Consider the following 21,804-nt stretch of genomic DNA (forward strand, 5'->3'; position numbering starts at 1 on the left):
TCTATTTTGTTGGCCAATTTCCACTTGTGTATATGATATCAGCATGTTTTGTACAATGGAAAACCTGTCCTCAACATGGGTTCCAACTTCCAAGCTATTTCATGAAATTTCAAATTAAGTTTGGGTCAACTTGGGTTAGCCAAGCTTCCACCCAATTTCAACCGAAGTTGAAACGAGTTAACACTTCGACCCAAACGCAGTCCATGCTTCTGGTCCAATCAGACCAAATCACCAAAACCACGGATTGGGTTGGATCGGAGTTGGGTTAAACCGGTAGACAAAATAGTAACGAAAAAATTGCGAAAAAGAAAAAAAAAAATACAATCGCTCTCTTCTTCTGCACCTTCTCCTCTCCCGATCTTCCGCCACGAAACCCTAATCCTCTCGCCCGGACCCTATTCCCTAACCCTAATCCTAATCCTAACCCCTATTTCAAAACCCTAAACCCCACAATGAAGAACCCCAAGCCCACCGGCGGTAAGGGCTCCTCCGTCAAGGTTCCCTCGTCCTCCTCCACTGCCGGCGGGGGCCGCAAATCCCGATGGGAGTCCGCCGACCACAATCCCTCCGACCACCCTGCCCCTCCCGATCCCAAACATTCCAAGACCAAAGACGACCCCGCCGGCCCCTCCGCCGCCTCGCCCTCCCTCCCCCTCAAGGACCGCCCGCCCGCGGCGCTGTCCGTCTCCGGCCCACTCCGCCACCCTCCCGGCAGCGGACCCCTCATCCCCCACCCGGACCCTGCCGCCGCGCGGCCGACGTCTCCGCCTCCCTACGGTTTCCACAACCTCGAGCGCCGCACCATTGTTCTCGCCGACGGCAGCGTCCGGTCCTACTTCGCCCTCCCACCCGACCCGCCGGCAGACGTCGTCGCCGACAAGATGTTCCCATATGGCCACGGTGGCCGCCCTGGGTTCGGGCATGGGCCGGAGCCCGGCCTAGGGTTAGGGTTCGACGAGCGCTTCCCACCACCCCGTGGGAGGTTCAGCCCCGAGGACTTCCGGGAGCCACCGTATGGCCGCGGCCCGGGGCCCCAGCACGACTACTGGGCTTCTCTCGGGCTTGATGGCCCTCGGGTACCCCCGGAAGGGGCACCGTCCTCACTGAAGAGGAAATTTGGGGAAGAGGATGACTTCGTATGGCACCGGCAGCATGCGATGCATTATGGAAACGCCAATGCCAACCCTAGTGGGTTCCCTTCGGCGTCCGGTGGAGATCGGCCAGACTACTTGCGCAGGACTGGCAGCCCACTGCGTCGGGACTATCATGATGATCTAAGGTCATCGAAGCAGGTAAAGCTGGGAGGGGAAGGCTATGAGGACTTGTCCTCGAGGAGGACTCAGCCTGACGATGTGCCTGTTGTGGCCTTGGATGTGGATCCACAGGCTTTGAAGAAAGCATTCCTCAGGATCTCAAAGGCAATAAATGATAGTTCATCTCAGAGGAAGAATTATTTGGAGGATGGAAAAAATGGGCCTTTGCAGTGCATTGTTTGTGGCAGGTTTGATTAAATTGGAAAACTTTAATTATTCTAGCTCCATTGATTATCTAATGCAATTACTTTGGCTTGTTATGTATGGATTTTTATATATATATTTCTTTTATGTTTCTCAAGGTTTTCTTTAAGGTTAGCTAGAGATCATGTATATGTATATGTTTATTCAGTTGTAGCCTGTATTTTTTTCTGTTTTATGTTTGATGATTGTATTGGGACAAACTTTTCTCTTGTTCTCTTGATTGTAGATGCAGGAAACTCAATGCATTTCTGTTTGTTTTATGTTGCTGCAATAGTTTCATGAGATTAGTTCCTGTGTATGATTATTGAATCATTATTTTTATTTGATTATGTTCTTTTAGAGAGAATCTTAATGCCTTTATATTTTTGTATGTTGTTGCATCGTTCTTTAGGTCCATGATGTGGGTTCCGTTATGTTTATGATTATTTAGTTATTTGATGATGAATCTTTCATTGACGATTATCATTTTTTTCCTTTGGGTCTGCCTATTATTTGGTGATTAGTCATTCATATTTTAACATAGCATTAGATTTGATTATCTTTTAATAATTTGCATGAATAGTATTAGTGTTTTGAGTCCAAGGTCCGTTGAACCGGTATGGGGTGCTGTACCGGTTGGCAATTGGTTCGACACTGTGCCTACACACGGTACATAGTAGATTCTATATTGGTAATGCCATCTTCCTTTTTTTTCTCTCAGTTTGTTGTTGTTTCATTTTTTTTATTGCTTTTATGTTTGTTTCAATGATTGCAGTGGTTTAATTTAGGATTTCAATAATGTTTTGAAGTTTGTATGTAGTTTGATCTCAATTCTCATTATAATTGATAAATTAATGCACTTGGAATATAGTTGCATGAATGATTGCATGTAATTGAATATATATACAATACGTTAAATGGATTTCAGGTATAAAAAATGTGCCGACATCAAAAATTTTGTGGAGTGCTATCCCTTGTAGATGTCAAGATCTTGGTCATAGTTTGGGGCTGGTATATTATTCCAGCATTCTAGATAATATGCCACCCATCCCTATGGTCTATAAGCTCTGTCTTTTGGATAGCTACTCTGATATTGATTCTCTATTTGAAATTGGATTGGCCATTCGAAGATCGAGGAACAGAGTTCGACTTGTAAGCTGCCCGAGATTGTGGAGGATAGTAACTACTCGAATACGATGCCCTAGATGAAGGATATCTATACATGTGGCTATGTGGAATAGGATCCGGTGTATGATTTGGATATAGATATGTTTAGAGATCCTACTCCTTTTTCGAGGTCATTTACTGTACCAATTGAATATCCAAATGGAGTTGATAATAGACCTATAGCACATGTTGTTTGCCTTATCTGCATGGATGCGATTGAAGTTGAACCATGATGCAGTAGCTCTCCACGTCTTTTTCTTATCCTTTACAAGCAGAGTGTCAATCCTTTATTACTTCAAATCCGTTGGAAAGACATGTGGATCTCCATCGTAAATGTTGGTCCCTGCTGGTATATCTCCGATCTTCTTCCCCTTCTTATTGCCAAAGGCCCCAAACATAAAGGCAATTAGATTATTGCTTCTATCAATAGCCTCTGAATGATGAGGTTCTCTTGTAGTCTGGATTTGTCTTGGCGTCAAGGAAAGCTGAACCGAACCGACCCGGTCTCCAACGGGGTCAGTTTGGAAGTAAAAAAACTATTCCGGCCTCTAGGGGGCCAAAATTTGATTGGCTCTGGTCGGAATCGGACGAAACTGGACGGTTTTGTTCGGTTTGACTCGGTTTGAATCGGTACCGACCCGTACCAGATGCCGACCGGTACAGGTCTCGGTACTAGTTCAGCCAACCTTGCTTGGCGTATCTGGAATTAGCATCCATCTTATATTGTGAGGTCCCTAATTGAGCCCTATGCTTGGAAGCCTCCTACCTTTGCCATTGCTCATTCAGGCCCTTCCGTATGGCAGCCTGAATATGCACCTTCTCCAAGTCATCCAGATCCAATGTCTTATAGTCCTCTGGATCTATCAGGTAGTATGAAGGTGGCTCTATTCGATTTTTCTGCCTTTTTCTCATTCTTTCTTGGCTTGCTTGCTGTAAAATTGATGAAGTGCTTTTTCATCAGTTAGCGGATCTCTTATGGGCATTTCTTACAAATTGACACGTTAGGATAACCACCAGCTAGATGTTGCTGCAACTTGGTTACTCCTCCCTCCCAAACTCCCTCCCAACCTATTTTTCTTTGATCCTTTTTGCAAGTTTGACGAACGCATAATATATTTTTGCATAAATTTATAATTACCTTAATTAATTATTTAAAAATTAGTGGGTTTAGATTGTAATATGAAAGATCATTGAATTACTTCTGAAAAAATATTTTACATCATCTATACATAAGACAAATTTTTAATATTTTTTGATTTTAAATATTTTTAAATAGTAAATTGATATTTAATTATAAAATATCTAAAAAATTAATGTCAATTAGGGTTAATGTAGCACCCTACCAATTAGGGGTGCTACATATATTTTTTAATTCAGTTGGTATGCACTAATCACCATTTATTTTTTTAAATTTATTTAAGTGTTGGCTTAGATTTGTGTAACCCAAATTTAAATAAATTGTTACCAAATTGTGGGAGCAAGTAGGACGCATAACCCAAACATCCTACTAATTTTATAGAAATTTTTGAACATTGTTTTATTTTTTACTTTTTCATCTAAAAATAAATTTTTAATCCAAAAAATATAATTAACAAAAAAATCACGATTTCTTTGGCGTAGTGTAGATTGTCCTTACATCTATGACATATCATGATATCATGCCAAAAGACATAAATTTGGCATGATCTCCACTCGTTTTCCTCATGTTTGACCTATTTTGGATATCAAAACCAAAAGAAAGGAGGGAGGGAGAGAGGAAGAGGGAAGGAGAGAGGAATCTTACCTAGATTTTGGCTTGAATCCAGTAAGTATCTGCTTCTTTTCTCCTTTTTTTGTAGATTTAAAAAAAAGGCACGAGAGTAAGAGGCAGAGAAGGCACGAGAGGCCTTCACTGCACATTCCTTTTGTATTGGGGTGGAATGACTAACTGAGCTACCTCTAGCCGAGCTAAATCAGGCGATTTAGCTCGGTTTGGGTCGATTCAGGTCATTTTGGGGATTGTACTAAATTGAGGCTGTCTCATCCTAGTTTCAACCCAATACGGGATGGTACACCCCAAATCGGAGGGGTTCAGGATGAGACGACATACTTTTGACACTTCTATATATGCAACATGATAATGTAGTTAGAAAGCGTTGGTTGTAGTAACTTCCGATCTTTTCTTTTTTTCTTGTAGAGTATAGCTTGAGGCTCTTCAACAAGGCACCATCTCTTACTAGATTGCTAGTTTGGTTTTCATTAAATTTTCTAATTACGCTTATCGGGTGCGGGACTTTAGATATCATTGAAGATTGCTTTGATAGATAACAACTAACAAGTAATTAATCTTTGTGAAATATATAAAGGGCGGCCTCTACCTAGTTAGATGGACATGCTCACTGAAAGGAGGCTTTAAATCTGGATAGGCCTGTTTATGCAATGAATTATGCCTTAGTGTCTTGCTTCTATTTTACGTAGTCATACTCATATCCTTCTTAAGCTATTTAATATAGTGGAAAAGCACATGTGCTTATTCATAAGCTTTTGGGATAATTGCATTCTCACCTCGTCGACATTGCTCGAGCTCCCCTGGAATCCCTCTAGTTTAAAATTTTTTAATTTGGTCCCTCAAATTACTCAGTTGGCTTAATGTCATCCTTTATCCCATTAGTCATCCAATATCCTTGTAATGCCGTTCAAAGTGACAAAAGTACCCGTTATCTTGTAATTGCAAAAATGCCCTTTATCTTTTGATGACAAAAATACCTTTCTTTTTTTAAACCAAAAATATTTCGTAAAACCTAAGCTCCTCTCTCTGTCGGTGAAGCCCAACACCATGGCTGTCTAGTTCCGCCTTGAACTGCTCTCAAAGCTTGTTGCCCTTGATGAAGGAAAAAAAAGAAAAGATAAAATCTTTTTTTTACTCTTCTTCCTCTCTCTTATTTCGAGCCTCAATCGTCTCCACTGTTCCGCTACGCTCTCCTCCACCTAGCATGGCCTCATAAGCTCCACCATTCTTCCCACCTCCTCCTCTGCACCCTCCCGCCCTAGCACCCTCCCTCCAACCCCTATGCCATTGCCGAGGGCCGACCTGTCTACAACTGTATCACACTTACCAGTTGCTTGATGCACTAAGTATAGGCATCAAGTTACCTTCTCAAGTGTTGAGGACTTAGTCTTCTCAATCTTTTTGCTAGAAGAGGTGGTAGAGAAGAGGGCATTGCATGTGGGTTGGAGGTGTGCTTTGGGGAGGGGGAGATGGTGGGTGGTGAGGATGGAAGGAGATAAGGAGGCAACAATATGGCCCCGGCTAAGCTAGTTGTGGATCGAAGAGGGTGGGCTGGCAGTGGCGCGATTGGTTGAGCTAGTTGCCTCCTGCTGGACTACTCCAATCTACCTCCATCCCCCTTCGTCGCACCACACCATCTCCTCCCTTCCTCCCCAATTCTCAACCCTAACCTCTTCCAGACCCTCACCATCACCCATTACCCCCTCCTCGCCGGTGGCAAAGGCATATCAGAGGCTTTGACTGCGGTGTTGTCGTCACTTCCAAAGAGAGAGAAGAACACAACAATTTCGGGGGCTTGTCATGTCTCTCACCAACTATTTGAGGCTTGACCTTTGCCATGGCGGCCGCGATAATGGCGACAGTGGAGGTGTTGATGATCGTGGGAATCCAAAGTGAATTTGCTGAGATTTGCGGGAGATTCAAGTCTGAGATATTAGGCTCTTTGGCCAGAAGGCAGAGTTGGTTATCTCCGAGATTGCCTCTTCCTTTCTTCTATGTGGATCCAGGGAGGTTGAGGAGGAGGTCGAGGAGTCAGAGGGGAGATTTGTTGGTGGTGCAGTGGGTGTTATGAAGGAGGTCTTAATGTTTGTGAGGAACATCTCGATACATCTGGAGACATGGCTGGATTTCTCATTGTTGGCTGACGATGAAGAATTTAATGGTTAGTTTTCTTCCCTTGTTCCCTTCTCCACTAGTAGGATCAATCTAATTTTGGTTTCTATTAGATATTTAGATTAGTTTCCATTAGAAAAGACTTATTTTGATCAGTATTGGCATTTTATGGTAAATGCAAATTGGAATTGTTTTGGAAATTGTTTTGACTGGCCTAGGTGGGATGTTGTTCATTGTGATTATGAGGCTGACCAAGTCGCATAAGGTGAGGGGAAGGAGGAGAAGGAGAGTTGAAGGTGAGATTGGTGTGTGGTGAGATGGCAATAGGTGATGGAGATGGGGAGGTGTAGGGGATGGAGCCAAGCGTATTTTGGTCTTTTAAGTTAGTAAAGTATTACGTGATAGACACATGATACAATTTTGCAGATCATGTTAACGTACATTGACGGAAGGATGACATTGGATCAACCGAGTAACTTGAGGGACCCAATTAAATTTTTTTAAACTAGACGGATCTAAAGGGAACCTAGGCAAAGTCGAGGCCATGTATGCAGGTATTTATCATAATCTGGCGGTAGGCTTACCTGGAATCATGGTATGCCGAACCGGCCCGTACTGGCTGGTTAGCTCGTACCGAACCAATCCGGTTCGGCTGTGGAAAACGGTTCCGACCCCCATAGGGCTAGAATCGAGCGATTTTTGCTGCGTATCAGTGCGAACTAAATTGATTTGCACCGGCCCGCATGCAGGGCAGGGCACTAGCGCGGTTCCCCGTGCTAGGAATTGCACCCGCTCGTTCGTGCGCTGCCCCGCTCGAGAGGATATTTAATGCCACTCTATGGCATTTTACGTGGGGCGCGTGTGCGGGGAAAAATCCACGTGCTTTTACCTCTCTTCCGGTTCGGTACCAGTTTAAACTGGTCCGAACCGGAACCGTATTGGTCTGGTAGGCGACTGGTACGCATACTGGTACCCGTACGGCGTACCTTGCCTGGAATATGGGAAACTTTAATTAATCCTTTATCAAATGTATTGTTCAACTTGATAAGCTTTTTCTGGTTATGTCAACTCAATTCATCTAATATTACATGTCTAAATTTTTGCTTTGATTGCTTTGAAAGTATCACTCTTTTTTTTTTTTGAAAACCTAACAAGTATCATTGTTTTGGTAGATCTTGCTTACTAGGTATTAAGTGCAGCCATCTGCAATGAATTTGTTCTTATACCTTTGTTGTTGCTTTAGAGGTTTATGAACACTTGGTTTGACTACTATTTATGCTTCTATTGAATTTTTTGAGTCAGTTATATTGTTGATCCTTATGTTAACTTATATATAATATGTTGTTCGTAGAAAACTTTTCTCTATGATAGACTTCCTTTTGCAGGGTTACATGGATAATAATTTCTCAAAATATATTCTATGACGCTGAATTAGGCTTGATTTATTCACAATTAGATTTGATTGATGTATTTTTGATAGGGGAAGAGGGTTGGACTATGTTTTAGTGGAAGCATAAAAATGGCTTAACATGAAACCCCTTCTTTTTAATTTCATTGTAAGGAACATATGACATTAGATAATAAAGGCCATTTCCTAGTTATGTTCCCGACAATCCAAGGTCCTGCGAGGGGCAAATTAACCTAACCTTTGGCCTTTTTTTAACACAAAGTGGTTGTTCCAGGATGCTAACTCATGCCATTGCACTTATAAGCCTTTACTGTTGCACCAAGCAATGGCCCCCAAAAATATACATGCACATAAATAGCCATTACCCAATTATTGTCCTGCCAAGACAGGGTCCTAGGAGTGCAAACTGGGGATGGACCTAATCTTTGGTTTTTTTTTTTTTTTTTTTAAGACAAAGTGGTTGCTCTAGGACTCGAATCAATGATGTTGCACTTGTTAGCAGGAAGAGTAGAATCCTATGTTTCATCTTGCTCATACAAGGCCCATGGCAGCCATTCTATCAGCTGAGCAGTGTGCTACTTAGCAAACGTTTTACCATATTTTGGTTGTTTGTAACTTCAAAAATGTGGTTACAAGTGTATCTGATGCCAGGTTATGGATTTGCTGGACTCAATGCTTGAACTTGTTCCATTAGTAGGTTGTCATCTAACAGAGTTTCCTGTATTGCTTATTATTTTAAATAGTTCACTATCTCGGTACTAGACCCCATACTAGTACCATATTGATATGGCATCGGCACGCTTAGTATGGGGGTCCGTTTGATGTATCGAGACTCGATACACCCCCCCATACCATGTCTTAGTTCGGTTTCAGTATGGTACAATACGTCCGGTATAGGGTTGTACGCACCGATATGGCAAACCATGTTTCTGTTTGATGCCTAGTATCACAACGTGTTTTTTTTAAAATGTTCTTTGGCTGGTGAATGATGCTGGTCTTGATGGGAGAAATAATGATCATGTTGCTGAGTTATGCTGTCTCGGACCCTGCAATTCTAGAATACATAGTAGTAAAATTTCAGTAGCTCGCATATGAATGTTTGTGTGCATGCATATATCAATCTTTATGTAGCCTTTTGGTCTGTTTATGTGATAAGGACATGAAATTATGCTGATGCAATGATATTTTCCCGACCATCCCAGTTGATCCCTTAGTCCTCAGGTTTGGCTTTTGTATAGTTACCAGTTACTAATGTATAATCTGTTCCCTACTTAATAATAACTGCAGGCAACAAGTATATTGAGTTTTGACTAGTATTTCCTTGGTAGGGGCAATCTGCAGGATAATGACTTAAAGATGATACTAATTTGTCTTGGTTGCTTCCATTTGTCCTGTTGGGCCTATTTAGCTGTTTTTGTAGTTTTCCTTAGAGTAGAAAACAACTACTTTTATGTTTACGCCATTCTCTATTCCAAAAGAATTTTTTTATATTTGTTGATATCCCTGGATGTATGGTTGGAGACCATTTCTTTGGTTCAAATCTTACAAGCATAGAGCAGTTATGAGATTTGGAGAAAATGGTGAGCTTTATGTTGATTGTTCTTTGAGGTGGCCTGATAATGGGTTCAATAGCATAATCTTGCAATCCTTGCTTGTATGGCATAGTAAACAGTAATGGTTGGTTAAATGAACATTAGAGGAACTATATTGCAATCTTCTTCCCCTTTTCTATACTTGGTGTGTTGGATAACATGCTTCTCTTCATGTCAGAATATGAATTTCTGAAAAGGTTTTAAATGTTGTTTGGTAGTGGCGAGCTAGGGCTGGTACTGTCGCAGTATGTGTTGTGCCCATGATTGGCACAAATTGTATCACATGAACACAGAGGATTAAGGACCTGGTCTGTCCTTGTTGGTCTCGACATTATTGTGGCAGACCAGAGAGAGACTGGGTAATTCCGCTCCAACCCAGCCTATCCTGAATAGGAAAATTTATTATTTTTCTCTTTGTTATGATTGGCACAAACTGTATCACATGAACACAGAGGATTAAGGATTTGGTCCGTCCTTGTTGGTCTCGATAGTATTGTGGCAGACTAGAGGGAGACTGGGTAATTCCGCTCCATCCCAGCCTATCCCGAATAGGAAAATTTATTATTTTTCTCTTTGTTATTCTTTTAATGCTTGTTCTGCTCTGTTCTGATCATGATATGCTGAACGTACCGTATCGGTCTGGGCCCTGACCGGTACGGCGGAGCCGTGGATACCGGTATAGGGCCCGTAGATGTCGAACCCATCGGAGCTGGGGAAGAAGAAGAGAAGGAGAGAGTGAGTGGGGGAGGGAGGGAGAAAGAGAGGCCTTCATTGCCCGCGGAAGACCGCGGGGGGCCGACGGAGGCCGGGGTGCGGCAGCGGAGGCCGAGGCCGCGTCAGCTGTTCCCGCCCCCCCGCTCGCGGCTCTCAGCGGGCGGCGGAGGCCTCTCCTCCCTCCCTCGCTCACTCTCTCCTCTTCTTCTTCTCCGGCTCCGGCTGGGCGCATCCGCTTCCGCGGGGAAGAGCTGGCTGGTTCGGTACCGGTTTAAACCGGTCCGGTAGGCGATTGGTATCGGTACGGCGTACCTTGGTCCTGATATTGTCTCGATACCAAACTGAGATAGCTCGAGACTGGGATGGGCTTTGGTACCAGGATTTAAACTCTTTTGAAACTCTAGTTCCCCACTTCCCCCTTCCTTGCAAGGTAGCTTGGAATGTAGCAACACCACATGTCAATCTAATACTGGCTAGTACTTGTCGACAGGCATGGCAGCATGCCAATAGCTGGTTCCTTATATTGTCATTTTATTTCTTATTGCAGCTTAAGTTCATGTGAGACTTGTGCTGCTACTATCTAGACATTTTGTTTTTGTCCTTCAAGAAATAAATACAAGGTCAGAAAAATGGCTGGTAGCTCACAACCATTCTTAGTGGCTGAGATGAGCGGAGCTGGAACATTATTCTCCATGTCTGGGTGGTGCATAAGGAGATAAATTGTAAAATTCTTTCAATATTTTTGTTTTAATGAAGGTTGATTTTTTCGAACTGTCCCAGCATCTTTAATGATTTCCTAGTTGCTTGAATTGGATATGCATATCTTTATTTCCAAGTTTCTGGCTTGTGTATGATCACTCTTCAGGTTTTTTTTTTTGGCTGTGACAATACCTCCTTGGACCTCCCATTCCCATCAATCTGCTTATACTGTCCTGCAGTACTCTTCCTGCTTACGTACCTGGAAATAATGGGAAATGATTTTTTGGATGCCTGATACTCTCTCAAGAAATGGTCATTAAAGGAAAGGACTGATGTAAATTATTCCCTCCAGTGGAAAACAATCTTTTACTGCATTGCCTTATTAGGTTCTAACACGACTCATAATTGGAGCCTGTTCCTTTATGAGCGACCCAAAGCTCCTATGTTCCAGTTGGTATTGTGTGGTGAGATTGCTTTTCATTCATTTTATGGTATGATTTATGGTTTGTTTTGTTTTCTTTTCTTTTTTTAAAATTATGATGTAATATTTCATTGTGGTGAACATTTGAACATGGTCATGTGGGACTAAGCACTCAAGATCAGATCCAGAATCCACACTATGCAATCTTCTTCTCTTGTTAGAAGAATCTCGAGTGCCGGCTTCATTTGCAGTAGATGGTACCTGAATTGTTTGATAACTTTGGTACATCTCTGGTTGATACCTGAATTGATAATCTATTCGTTTGTGGTTATTCATTGGTTGTTCAAAGTATTTCTTTGCTATATTCTATATCATTCAAGTGGCCATATTCCTGTTTCCATTATGTAGACAAGGATAATTTGAATCCTTAAATCTGTTTAACTCTGGTATCTTTGATATTATTTGGTTTCCATAAATTTGAGTTCTTCTACAGTTCTTGTTGGTTTTGTGTGAATGCTTCTCTATGAATGTTGGTAAGGAGTGATATGTGTTATGTTAATTGTGATCTGGTACATCCACATGCAAGGAGCTGTAGGTCATGTTTTCTCAATGTTGAACATTCAAATAATTGCACGTTTCCAGCTTGACTATGTTGCATACAATTATGGGTTGTGCTTATTAGTTGCTATTTAATTTTTGTGATTTTGTATTCAGTTGGTTGTATTACTTATGCTATGATTGTAATCATATGATAGCTGTGCAACAAGTTGTCTTGTTTATAGGAAAGAGGGCTTCATATACATCAATGAGGAAGACCTATTACTACAAAGAGATGCACCCTGAATGAAAAACTGAATGATCATTTTATCTCTCTTTTCATTTTACGGTTTTCTTTCTTTTGTAGAAAATACCTGGCTGTTTTCTTCCCTCCCTTTCCTTTCTCATTTAATTTTGTTGGTATGGAACCAAAAGCAAACGAGGACTAATACTTTGAGAATTCATTTCATTTTTTATTCGTTTTCTTTTTTAGGTATATGTTTCTTTGCCTTCTTGCTTTCTTGCTTATCTGTAAGTTCATACATTCTCATAGTTCATGTCACATCAACCGGACAAAGTAAGTCTTCTATGAGATTGGTTTCAGTTTTCTTTGAGGATGTAAGTACTGTTGCCTATATGAATGACTTGTTTATACTGTAATGCTTTAGTGTGATACGATGAGCTTTTAGTTTGTTTGCCTCATTTTTTGCCAGTCATGGAATGATTGTATTGTTTTGATACACTCTGTTGCTGCACCCTCAATAACAAGCTATGTATTGGTTTTCAATGACATGGTTGTTGGTCCTACTTAAATGTTTTTGACTATTGAACCAAGCTATGGGCTTTTAGTTTCAACCTAATCAAAGAGCTTGAACCTAGCGTCGGATATGCAAAAGGGCCTTTTAATTTTGCCATTTTGTTTAATATTATTGAAAATAGTGAAAAATGATACAACTTCAATAATTTCATCTCCTTTGGCAGGTCTCAAGGATTGAGATGTCAGGTTGCTCCTATTCTTTTGTTGCTTTTTATTGTTGATCTGGGAAGTGTTTCATTTCCACCTATTCAGGTACTGGTTGACATAGTGCATATTGCTTGGTGCATACTGGTCCATATTGCCTATATAATACAAGGTGTGAGCTGCGTTTGTCAAAACCTTGTGCCAGTATAGGGGTCTGAGGTGGTATACATTTTAGTGGTCAATGACCTGTATGAGCCTGTTTCTTGGTATTTTAAACCACAGTCAATTCTTAGTTGGTTTACTTTGCTGATTTTAGAGCACCAGTCCTGATGAATATTCCCAAATCTTATCAAATGAAAACATGTTATTCCAATTTGTTTGAAACTCTTTTGGTTCCCTTTTGATGTTTATTTCAGTTTTGTGATCCATTTGAGCTATTAGCTGCACTACACTGAACTGCATTATCATTATAGGTTCATTTTGGCTATATTTCTTCACTGATCCTTTTTTGGATCTTTTTTTTTTATGTTGCAGTTATGAAGCCCTGTTCTATGTAACTGATCTAACTGTTTTGCTTGTTGTTGAATTTGATGTTACATTTGCTTTTTCCCCTATACTATTACCTTTTTGAGTTTGAGGTTTTCGTTTTCTTGTTATTGCTAATCCACATGTTTGCCTTGCCTCTTTTGGATTTTCATCATCTTCCTTATTCGATGATATACATTTTATTAGGCTATTATTTCAAACAATGTTGTCACATGTTTACTTTGATGAGATTCATTAGCCTTGGCAAATTTGATCACCTTTTGCATGGCTTCTGTTTGCTTATTTTTGTGTAGCTGTTCATGGATACATTGTATCCACTTCCTTTGATATTGACCAATCTTCCTACGTCTTTACACATGATGGGTTAGGTTGGTTGCATCAATCTTGTTGTTTTGCTTCTCAGTTATATTTAGTGAATTTTGCTGCCTGTATATATAGTGCTTCCTGGGTCATTTGCTTCCTTTTGCTTCATGTCTTGGTTCCACCTTTTGTCAAGCTTTCAAGACTGGCCCATCATTATATTAGTAGTTTCTGAACCTTCCTGCATTTCTTTCTCACATTTGGTTCTTCTTTGGTGTTGCTGTCTTTGCCTTTTGGTATGCTGTTTTTGTTATTCTTTCATTTGCTGATATATTATACTTTATCTCTTTTGTGGTATTTGCTTCTATCTCCATGCTTGATGGTCTTACTTTTGCTGGCATACCCTTACTTCATTAGCAAAGACCTTGATGTTTATGCATTTCCATCTGGTCCTTGATATGACCTGCTCCATGTGTTTGACCAGAGCAAACCTTTTATCCTCCCTTGCACACTTGAGATCCAGACATAGAGATTTGCATCAGTCATCCTTTCTATAGCTAGTTCATTCCATGAGATTAAACTTTTATTACCACCTCTGGCTTTATTGGTGGTTTGACTCAAATTCTGTGAGATTCAAATTATATATATTTTTATCTTCATGCTGATCAGTAAGTTCCCCTCTCCTGTTCTTAGCACAATAAAGATTGTCCATTGTCAATGATTTGCATGTCTTCTTAAATTATTGGATGGTTATAGACTTATAGGGATCATTTGAGTGCTGGGGTGTACGACAGACCTTGCTGGGTTATGCTCACCATTTTTTTGAATGGTTATGAAATGGAGAGTATAGATCAGATGAAGAGAATGATGAGATAACTGTGGTCTACAACATGATGAATGTTGCTCTCCATATCCAACAAATGCACAATTTCTTGCATACTGGGTCAGTGGAGGTGGCAAGCTTATGCATCTCTCTCTCTCTCTCTCTCACACACAGACAGAGCCAGAGAGAGATTAGATATAATTTCTCTCTTTGATCATCTTATTTAATGACAATCTGGTCAGAACTATTTGATGCAGCTCTTGCACAGCAATCGGAGAATATTTGCTTTTTGAGCAGATGAACATGAATGCAATTCCTTGTACTTTCTTTCGGAAGAAAGTGGTGTATGGTGCATATTTGTGGTTATCCATGTTGCAAGAGCATGATGTTTTTTGTGAACTATAAAGGATTGACATGCAATACTTTGCACCTGTCTTTTTTACCTTGTAACATGTTTGTTCATGTCTATATATAGTACGTGCAATGCACTTGGGAGATAAACTGTATTTCTCTATAGCTTGCTTGGCTCCACAGCAGAGTCATCTCTTGTTTTCTTGAGAACCCATGTAAGGGTATTTGGGGGAAATGTAAAAAGGGTGGAGACCAAAAGGGTGGATTGGAACTTGGAGGAGTGGAGGCACACCCCTTTGAGGAGTAGGGAGAAGAGGAGGGTTTCCCCTTTTTCACATACTCCCCCAAAATTCAGCCATAGATTAATTTGGCCACGCCACCTCAATCCACGAGGAAGAGAAGGAGCTCTCTTCCATTCTAGATCTGACTCCTTCATATCCTCTTGTTGCTGCTTCTCACCTCCCCTACTCTGACAATGATGCCATCCTCAGTGGCTTTGCTCGTTCTCTGGCATGGCATTCCCCATGGCCTACAGCAAGAGAGGGATCATGAGAAGTGTTCTGGCAAATTGTTTTTTGATGGAGTCAATCAGGTGGGTATTTGTGAACTGGATCATGCTCTTTTCCCTTTTCTCTTTTTCTGTTTTTTGGTTTGTTGACCTGTACCTTAATTGTTTGAATTTATGTCCACCACCTCCTCTCAAAGTATAGGTTTTACACTGACTTAACCCCCGAAACAAGGTGGATTTGGGTTGGCAGGGTCAACCGGTCTTGAAACACTTTTCAGGCAGGCGGCTACCTGTCACCAATGCTTCCAAAAACAACACATTTCCTGCCATCAACACTCTTTTAAACAGCTTGATTGTCGGATGTTGATTATTCTTTATGATTGTTTTTGATGGTTGCAATTATGTTGGTATTTGTAAGGGATTAGGCTGGAAATTTTGAATATGCGGATTTGTAGAATCTGGACTTTTTCAAGTTTTTGTATGTGTTTGTACTAGCTGCATATCTGGTGACTATGACTCAGGCAGTCCTAAGCTTGCAACATGGTCAACAAATGATTTATGACTCAGGTAATCTCAATTCCGGTTTATACAATAATAACGAGATAGCGCAGGCCTATATTCTCAATACTGGCTGATAGGCTGTCAGTTGCTGACTTATATGGCCAAATGTATGGTAGTTCAATTATTATGCCTTGGTTTTTTCTAAAGTGCTGTTTTATTTACTAATGCCCTTTCCATTTGTACGAGTGAGAGATATCACCTTGATGTTCCCTTACTACTTGTACCAATTGAAACTATCAGCTATAACTTGTTTCTTGCAGAAGTTTTAAAAAAAGGTGATTTGGCAACCACATCTATGATCTATGTGAAGACTTGTTTATTTTTTTATTATTATCACTCTTACATTATTATCATCTTTCTTCTATCATCATCTTTATTTAGGTTTGAGGCAGAAATCTTTATGCGAACAAGAATTTATGTAATTGCTGTGGGGCACTGATAGACTAGACCACAACCAAGCACTATGTTAATTTCAATTATGTGCTATGCTTTTGTTCACATTCTTTGGACCCTAGGTTGCTAAGGGAGATGATCTTCATGAACTAAGCATAATAATCATGCCTTGCCCATCCCTTTGTATTTTTACAAATTCTTTTTTGCTATTTATTCTTGTGAAAGGCTACATCCTGTACCATGGTTAAGAATACATAAATTGATATCCATTCTTTTAGAAGTCTTGTCATTTGTTTTTACACTCAAATGCAAATTGGATCTCCCCCAGAATGGGAACAGGTCATCTGTGTACCTGTCCTAAGCATCTTATTTTCTTGTAGGATACTTTTATCTTGGTTTAAATCTCATGCTTGTGTTCGTGCTTATAGAACTAACCTCATATCCTCGTGTTTTTGATTTATACGTTTCCCCTTTAACATTCTTGTGCGTGTGATGCTCGTTGTATGTGCTTTATCTGCTCTGCAACATAGTAGCTTGTTTTATAAACTTATACTCAAGGCTTAAAGTCATGTAGTGACTGTGGAAATATTCTTGAATTCCTCCCAATTTCATGCATCCACTGTAGTGCTGTTAGGCATATCTTGCTTATTTAGCCATTCTGTACAAGTGATATAAGGAAGTAGTAATTGATAATCTTAATTATCTCTTGAGCTTCACTCTTAATTCATGCTTCAATTACTTTGATGCCCCCATGGGGATTTCATTTTTTACATGTTATTTTCCTGTGCATGTGAGATGCACATTCGAGGTTCGAGCGAAACTCCTCTTTTAAGATGATTACACTTCCACTATGTCCTTTTCTCTGTAGACTAGGATTTAGAGACAGAGCAAATTGTATCTTCTAAAACTGGGACTGTGTTCTGAAGGAGACAAGTTTCATATCTTGCGAAGTTTCATGTTCAGTCTTTGACGAAGTTATTCAATTTATAGTGTAGTTCTTTTATTAGTTGCATTGATTTTTGATCCTTATCTTTGAGGTTTATTTTGATTATGGAAAGTGAAGAATTGGTAATAAAAATGGGCAATTGGGTTTTTTTGTGCCTAAATTTGGAGATGATTGTGTGGGATTGCCCATATTATTACAGTCATCTTCATTTGTGTCTCCCCTTTTTCTCAACATCTAAATTAAGCAGAAAGTTCTCCCCCTTCATTTGAGTTTCAAATTTATTGTGCTCATATCTCGTCAAATTTCTCTAATTAACCACAAATGGCATGCCATTGAGGCACTAATTGATTATCATCAGTCCGCTCCTCATCCGTGGATTTAAGTATGACTTTTTTTGCTAAGATCAGATTCACCAATTTTCAAGATTCATGCATCCGTGACCAAGGTTTGCCGTCTCAGTACCGGACCCCATACTAGTGCCACACTAGTACAGTGTCAGTACGGTACGGTAGAGGATTTTTTTTTTAAATATTGACGGTATGCCATCCGTACCGAACCAGTATGGTACAATACACCCCGTACCGCCCAGTTCGGGCCGGTGCGACATACCTTGTCCATGACAGTTACATGTATGAAACCTCTTTTGTTTGGATGCGGTAGTTGTTGAAAAACACATGGAGGTTTTTATAATGTTTAACTACAACGTGCTTTTAAGTGAACTACTTATTGAGCCATGTCTGATATATATTGCTGCAGTTGACTGCTGACTGCATAGACAGAAAAGTACCTTCTTAAGGTACATAAGTAGGTACTCGGATACGTCCTTAAGCTTATACGTCAGGTCCTTTTGGTGAGAGCATGTAAGTTTAACTATTCATTGATTGAGATGTAGACATGTCATGGATTTGGAGATTTTCTTTGTCCTCCTTGGTGTTTATCTTGCTGTGCAATTCTCATTGGGTTATCTGCTGATTCTTGTGTTTTAATTTGTGCAAGAACAATTTACCTTTTATTTATACTGCCCAGTGTTTTTTGGTGGATGACTAGGACAGATACCACTTGTGGCATGTTTATTTCTGTCTGTTTGGTGTGAGATGCTCTTTAAACTTGCTACAAAGTGGTGCTAGCTTGTCTGCTTGCTCACCTTGAAAACTGCTTTATCAGTTAATCATGTCAAGTGTGTGATCGCTTGTATTCTAATCTGTCTGCTTCATTTCTTTGCGATTGTTAACTTGTCTCTGCCTTGACCCTTTTGCTAGCTGCTATAGTTTAATTTTGTTCTGATTGTAGGCTTATTTCTTAGCTGTTGTGCATAATGAGTTCACTTTGGTCTTCCTTTCACCCATGCTGTCATAACTATTGCTGCTGCTGTTATTCATTTAATCGGCCTATGATATCCTTTCTTTCGGGACATTTTTGTGAATGCTGCTATATGTGCTGTCTTTTTTGCTGGTACGCTTGGCACTGAAATATTTGTAAGGTGTCGTGCAAAAGAATTCTTTGTGATGTTCTACCTTCCATTGCCAGATTGATTGTACTGGCTTGGACTCCGTTCTTTAATTCATGTTCAATTATACATAGTTAGAATTGTTTGCAATGCTTCCTGTCTGTTATTTTTCTTATATTGCAATGCTCTAAAGGGAGCGATAATTCGTGAAGAGTTATATAATCAGAAAATTAGTTTGGTTCTGTATTTATGTGTTGGTGGTTTATTGCAAGGTCTGCTGAATCGTGCCAAATTGGCTGGTTCGGAGCATACCGAACCAGACCGGTTGGTTACTGGCATGGTTCATCGATTCAATTCAAAATGGAAGTCTTACCTTGCCTATGGAGGGAGAGGGAGAAGGATAGAGAGGTAAATAGAGGGAGCGAGGGACGGAGAGAGAGGGAGGGGGAGAGAGAGGCCTAGAGAGAGAGAGAGCTCGAAAGCCCTCATCGAAAGTTTGGAACAAGGGATCCTCTGTTTCGTTTTGAAACAAGGGAACCCTTTTTGCCTTTTTTTGCCAATTTTGAATTGGAATCAACAGAAAAAAATTGGTACATCCAGGAATGACATGGTACGAACCTATACCATACCGTGCCGGTCGCCAACCGGTACAAGCCCTGATATTGGTTTGGTGAACCTTGCCTTTATTGAGTAGATTCTTGAGTTGGGTTGTGGACCTTTGTTTTGGATGCTGGTTTTGTGTTGAAATCCGTAGTTGAGGTTTAGGTGATGAAACAAGGACTTATGTAGCAATGCAATGGGTTGCAAAGAATATATAGCTTTGAACTTAGTGATTATGGCAAACTGTTTCGTCATTTCTCTGTTAGGCTGATAGTAACCTAATATATATGCATGCTTTCCTAGACTTGGAATTATTATCATTCTTTTTCACAATGATATGCATTTAATTCCAGTTTCCTTCTCTCCCCCCTCTTCAATAGGGAAACTCTGATTCTTTTGTTATTCAATGTGCTTGTGTGCCAAATTACAGGGCTTCTAAAGACTTTGGAGATGTGCATGGACTTATTATGCATGCATACAACTCGCAAAATGCAGAGTTGCGGGTTGATCATCTTGGGTTACACAAGGCCTTGTGTGTTCTTATGGGATGGAACCACACAAAGGCCCCTGAGAACTCCAGGGCATATCAATTATTATCTGCTGATGATGCTCATGCAAATAGGGAAGATCTTGTTATATGGCCACCAGCAGTGATAATTCATAACACAAATTCAGGAAGGAGAAAAGATGGTCGCATGGAGGGTATGGGTAATAAAGAAATGGATACTAAACTTAAAGGTATCTATGACATATTGGCTTCATTTTCCTTTTTGAATGATAACGTATCAGAATGTTTATACAATTGAAGATTCACTAGTCATGCTCTATATATTTTTCATCAGCCACTTTGTTGATCCAAAGAGATCGAAAGTTGCTTTGATTTTATTTGTTCTATTCAGAAACGTGCTTGGTTTGGCTCCTTAATATATATTTGGTCGTGTTTTAAAATGAGTCAGTTGTTTTATCCTAATTTCCTTTTTGACCTGCCAGTTGATTTTTGTTGAACTGTCATTATGCTTCTAATTTTTGTAGTGACATTTTTAATGTGGTATCCCATCTCATGCATCTTTTCATGAACCACATTGCTGCTCACTCCCCTTCGGTTCTCTATGTCACTTTGAATTTTTGAGCTACATAAAATTCAACACTGCCCCATTTGAGTTGTGTTCTGCTCCTGCCTTATTTGGTGACACATAAATAACTAGAGCCATATTGTTTCTTCTTCAGCAAAGGCAACAACTCCCATTAGTTTCTAGTGATATGGTATGTATTCTGGTGTTGCTTATCAAATAAGGTCTACCATGGTTTTTTAGTTGTTTGGGTCTTCAATTTTGGTAAGTTTTATAGTTCATAGTTAAAACCATAGTCGGCGGAATCGTCCCGGACCACTCGGTGCGGGGCATCCTGAGCGATACCGGCGGTGGATTGGGACGGTTCTAGCAATGAAACCGAGACTCTGTCGCCGGAGGGGAAGAAAGTGAAGGAAAAAGAGGAAAAGAGAGAGAGAGCGGGGGAGGGGAAGGAGAGGGAGAGGAAGGAGGAGAGAGGCCGGCTGGTGGAGCAGGGGAGCCTCCGTGCGGAGGCGGCAGACTTTCACTTAAAATTCGCAAAAATAAAAGGGGTCCTCTCCGGGCCCTTATTTCGAACGAAACAGGGACCGGAGGAGGAGCCCCGCCTCCGCGACTCCCCGGCCTCCGTTGGCTGGCCCTGACCGGCCTCTCTCCTTTTTCCTCTACCTCTCCCTCCCTTCCCCCCCTCTTTTTTTCTCTCTCCTGTTCTCCCTCTCTCCTCTCTACTGTGTTGGTACAGGGCCATCATGGCACGACACGGAGCCGTACCAACCTTTGCTGCCGGGTAAGCGGTATGGGGCTCGGTACCGGTACAACATACATTGGTCAAAACTTTATTCTGATTTGGCGAGCAATAGTCCATGTACCTATTTCGGGTTATACACAGCTTGACCTTTTTGGGTCCATATACTTGGCCCATGTATATTGATGCGAGCATATTGATGATAGGCCAATGTAGAGGCTTGTTCAATTGACCTCATTTATAGTGGTCCCTGAGTGCATGGTTATGTAGCTCAGTTTGCACTGCTCCCTATTTCCTGCTCTAATCCTTGTTCCATTTTTTCTCCCTCTTTTTTAAAACCTATAGTGTTATATATCCCTCGAGATGCAGTGCTGCTAGCTTACGGAACTTATCCCTCTGTCCCTTTTTTCTCTTCAGTGAAATGTTATTTGTTGCCATAAAAATCTCAAATTTCTGCATAGTTTGAGGTTTCCATTGTATCTATGCCTTGTTAGGCATAAACAAGTGTAGTCCTGATTATCGCTAGCCTTCTGTTATTTTGCTTCTCTTGGTTTGCAACTAGATGGATTATATGAGGATCTTATTTTTGTATGAGATGCACAAAACTGCAGTGGAGGGGAAGAGTATAGACATGTTTCCTGT

The 21,804-nt window shown here is 40.7% G+C and overlaps 1 protein-coding gene across 1 annotated transcript in view; it reads left to right on the forward strand.

The window, feature by feature from the left end:
• Positions 1–310: 310 nt before the first annotated feature.
• LOC103722459 overlaps positions 311–21,804 on the forward strand; it is a 30,530-nt gene continuing 9,036 nt past the window's right edge. The window contains exons 1-2 of the mRNA XM_008813026.4: positions 311–1,501; positions 19,781–20,088. Coding sequence (XP_008811248.2) covers positions 453–1,501; positions 19,781–20,088 — 1,357 coding nt within the window. The 5' untranslated portion in view covers positions 311–452. The remainder of the gene's footprint in view (positions 1,502–19,780; positions 20,089–21,804) is intronic.

Source organism: Phoenix dactylifera, chromosome 11 (genome assembly GCF_009389715.1).
Source record: "Phoenix dactylifera cultivar Barhee BC4 chromosome 11, palm_55x_up_171113_PBpolish2nd_filt_p, whole genome shotgun sequence".
NCBI classification, from domain to species: Eukaryota; Viridiplantae; Streptophyta; class Magnoliopsida; order Arecales; family Arecaceae; genus Phoenix; species Phoenix dactylifera.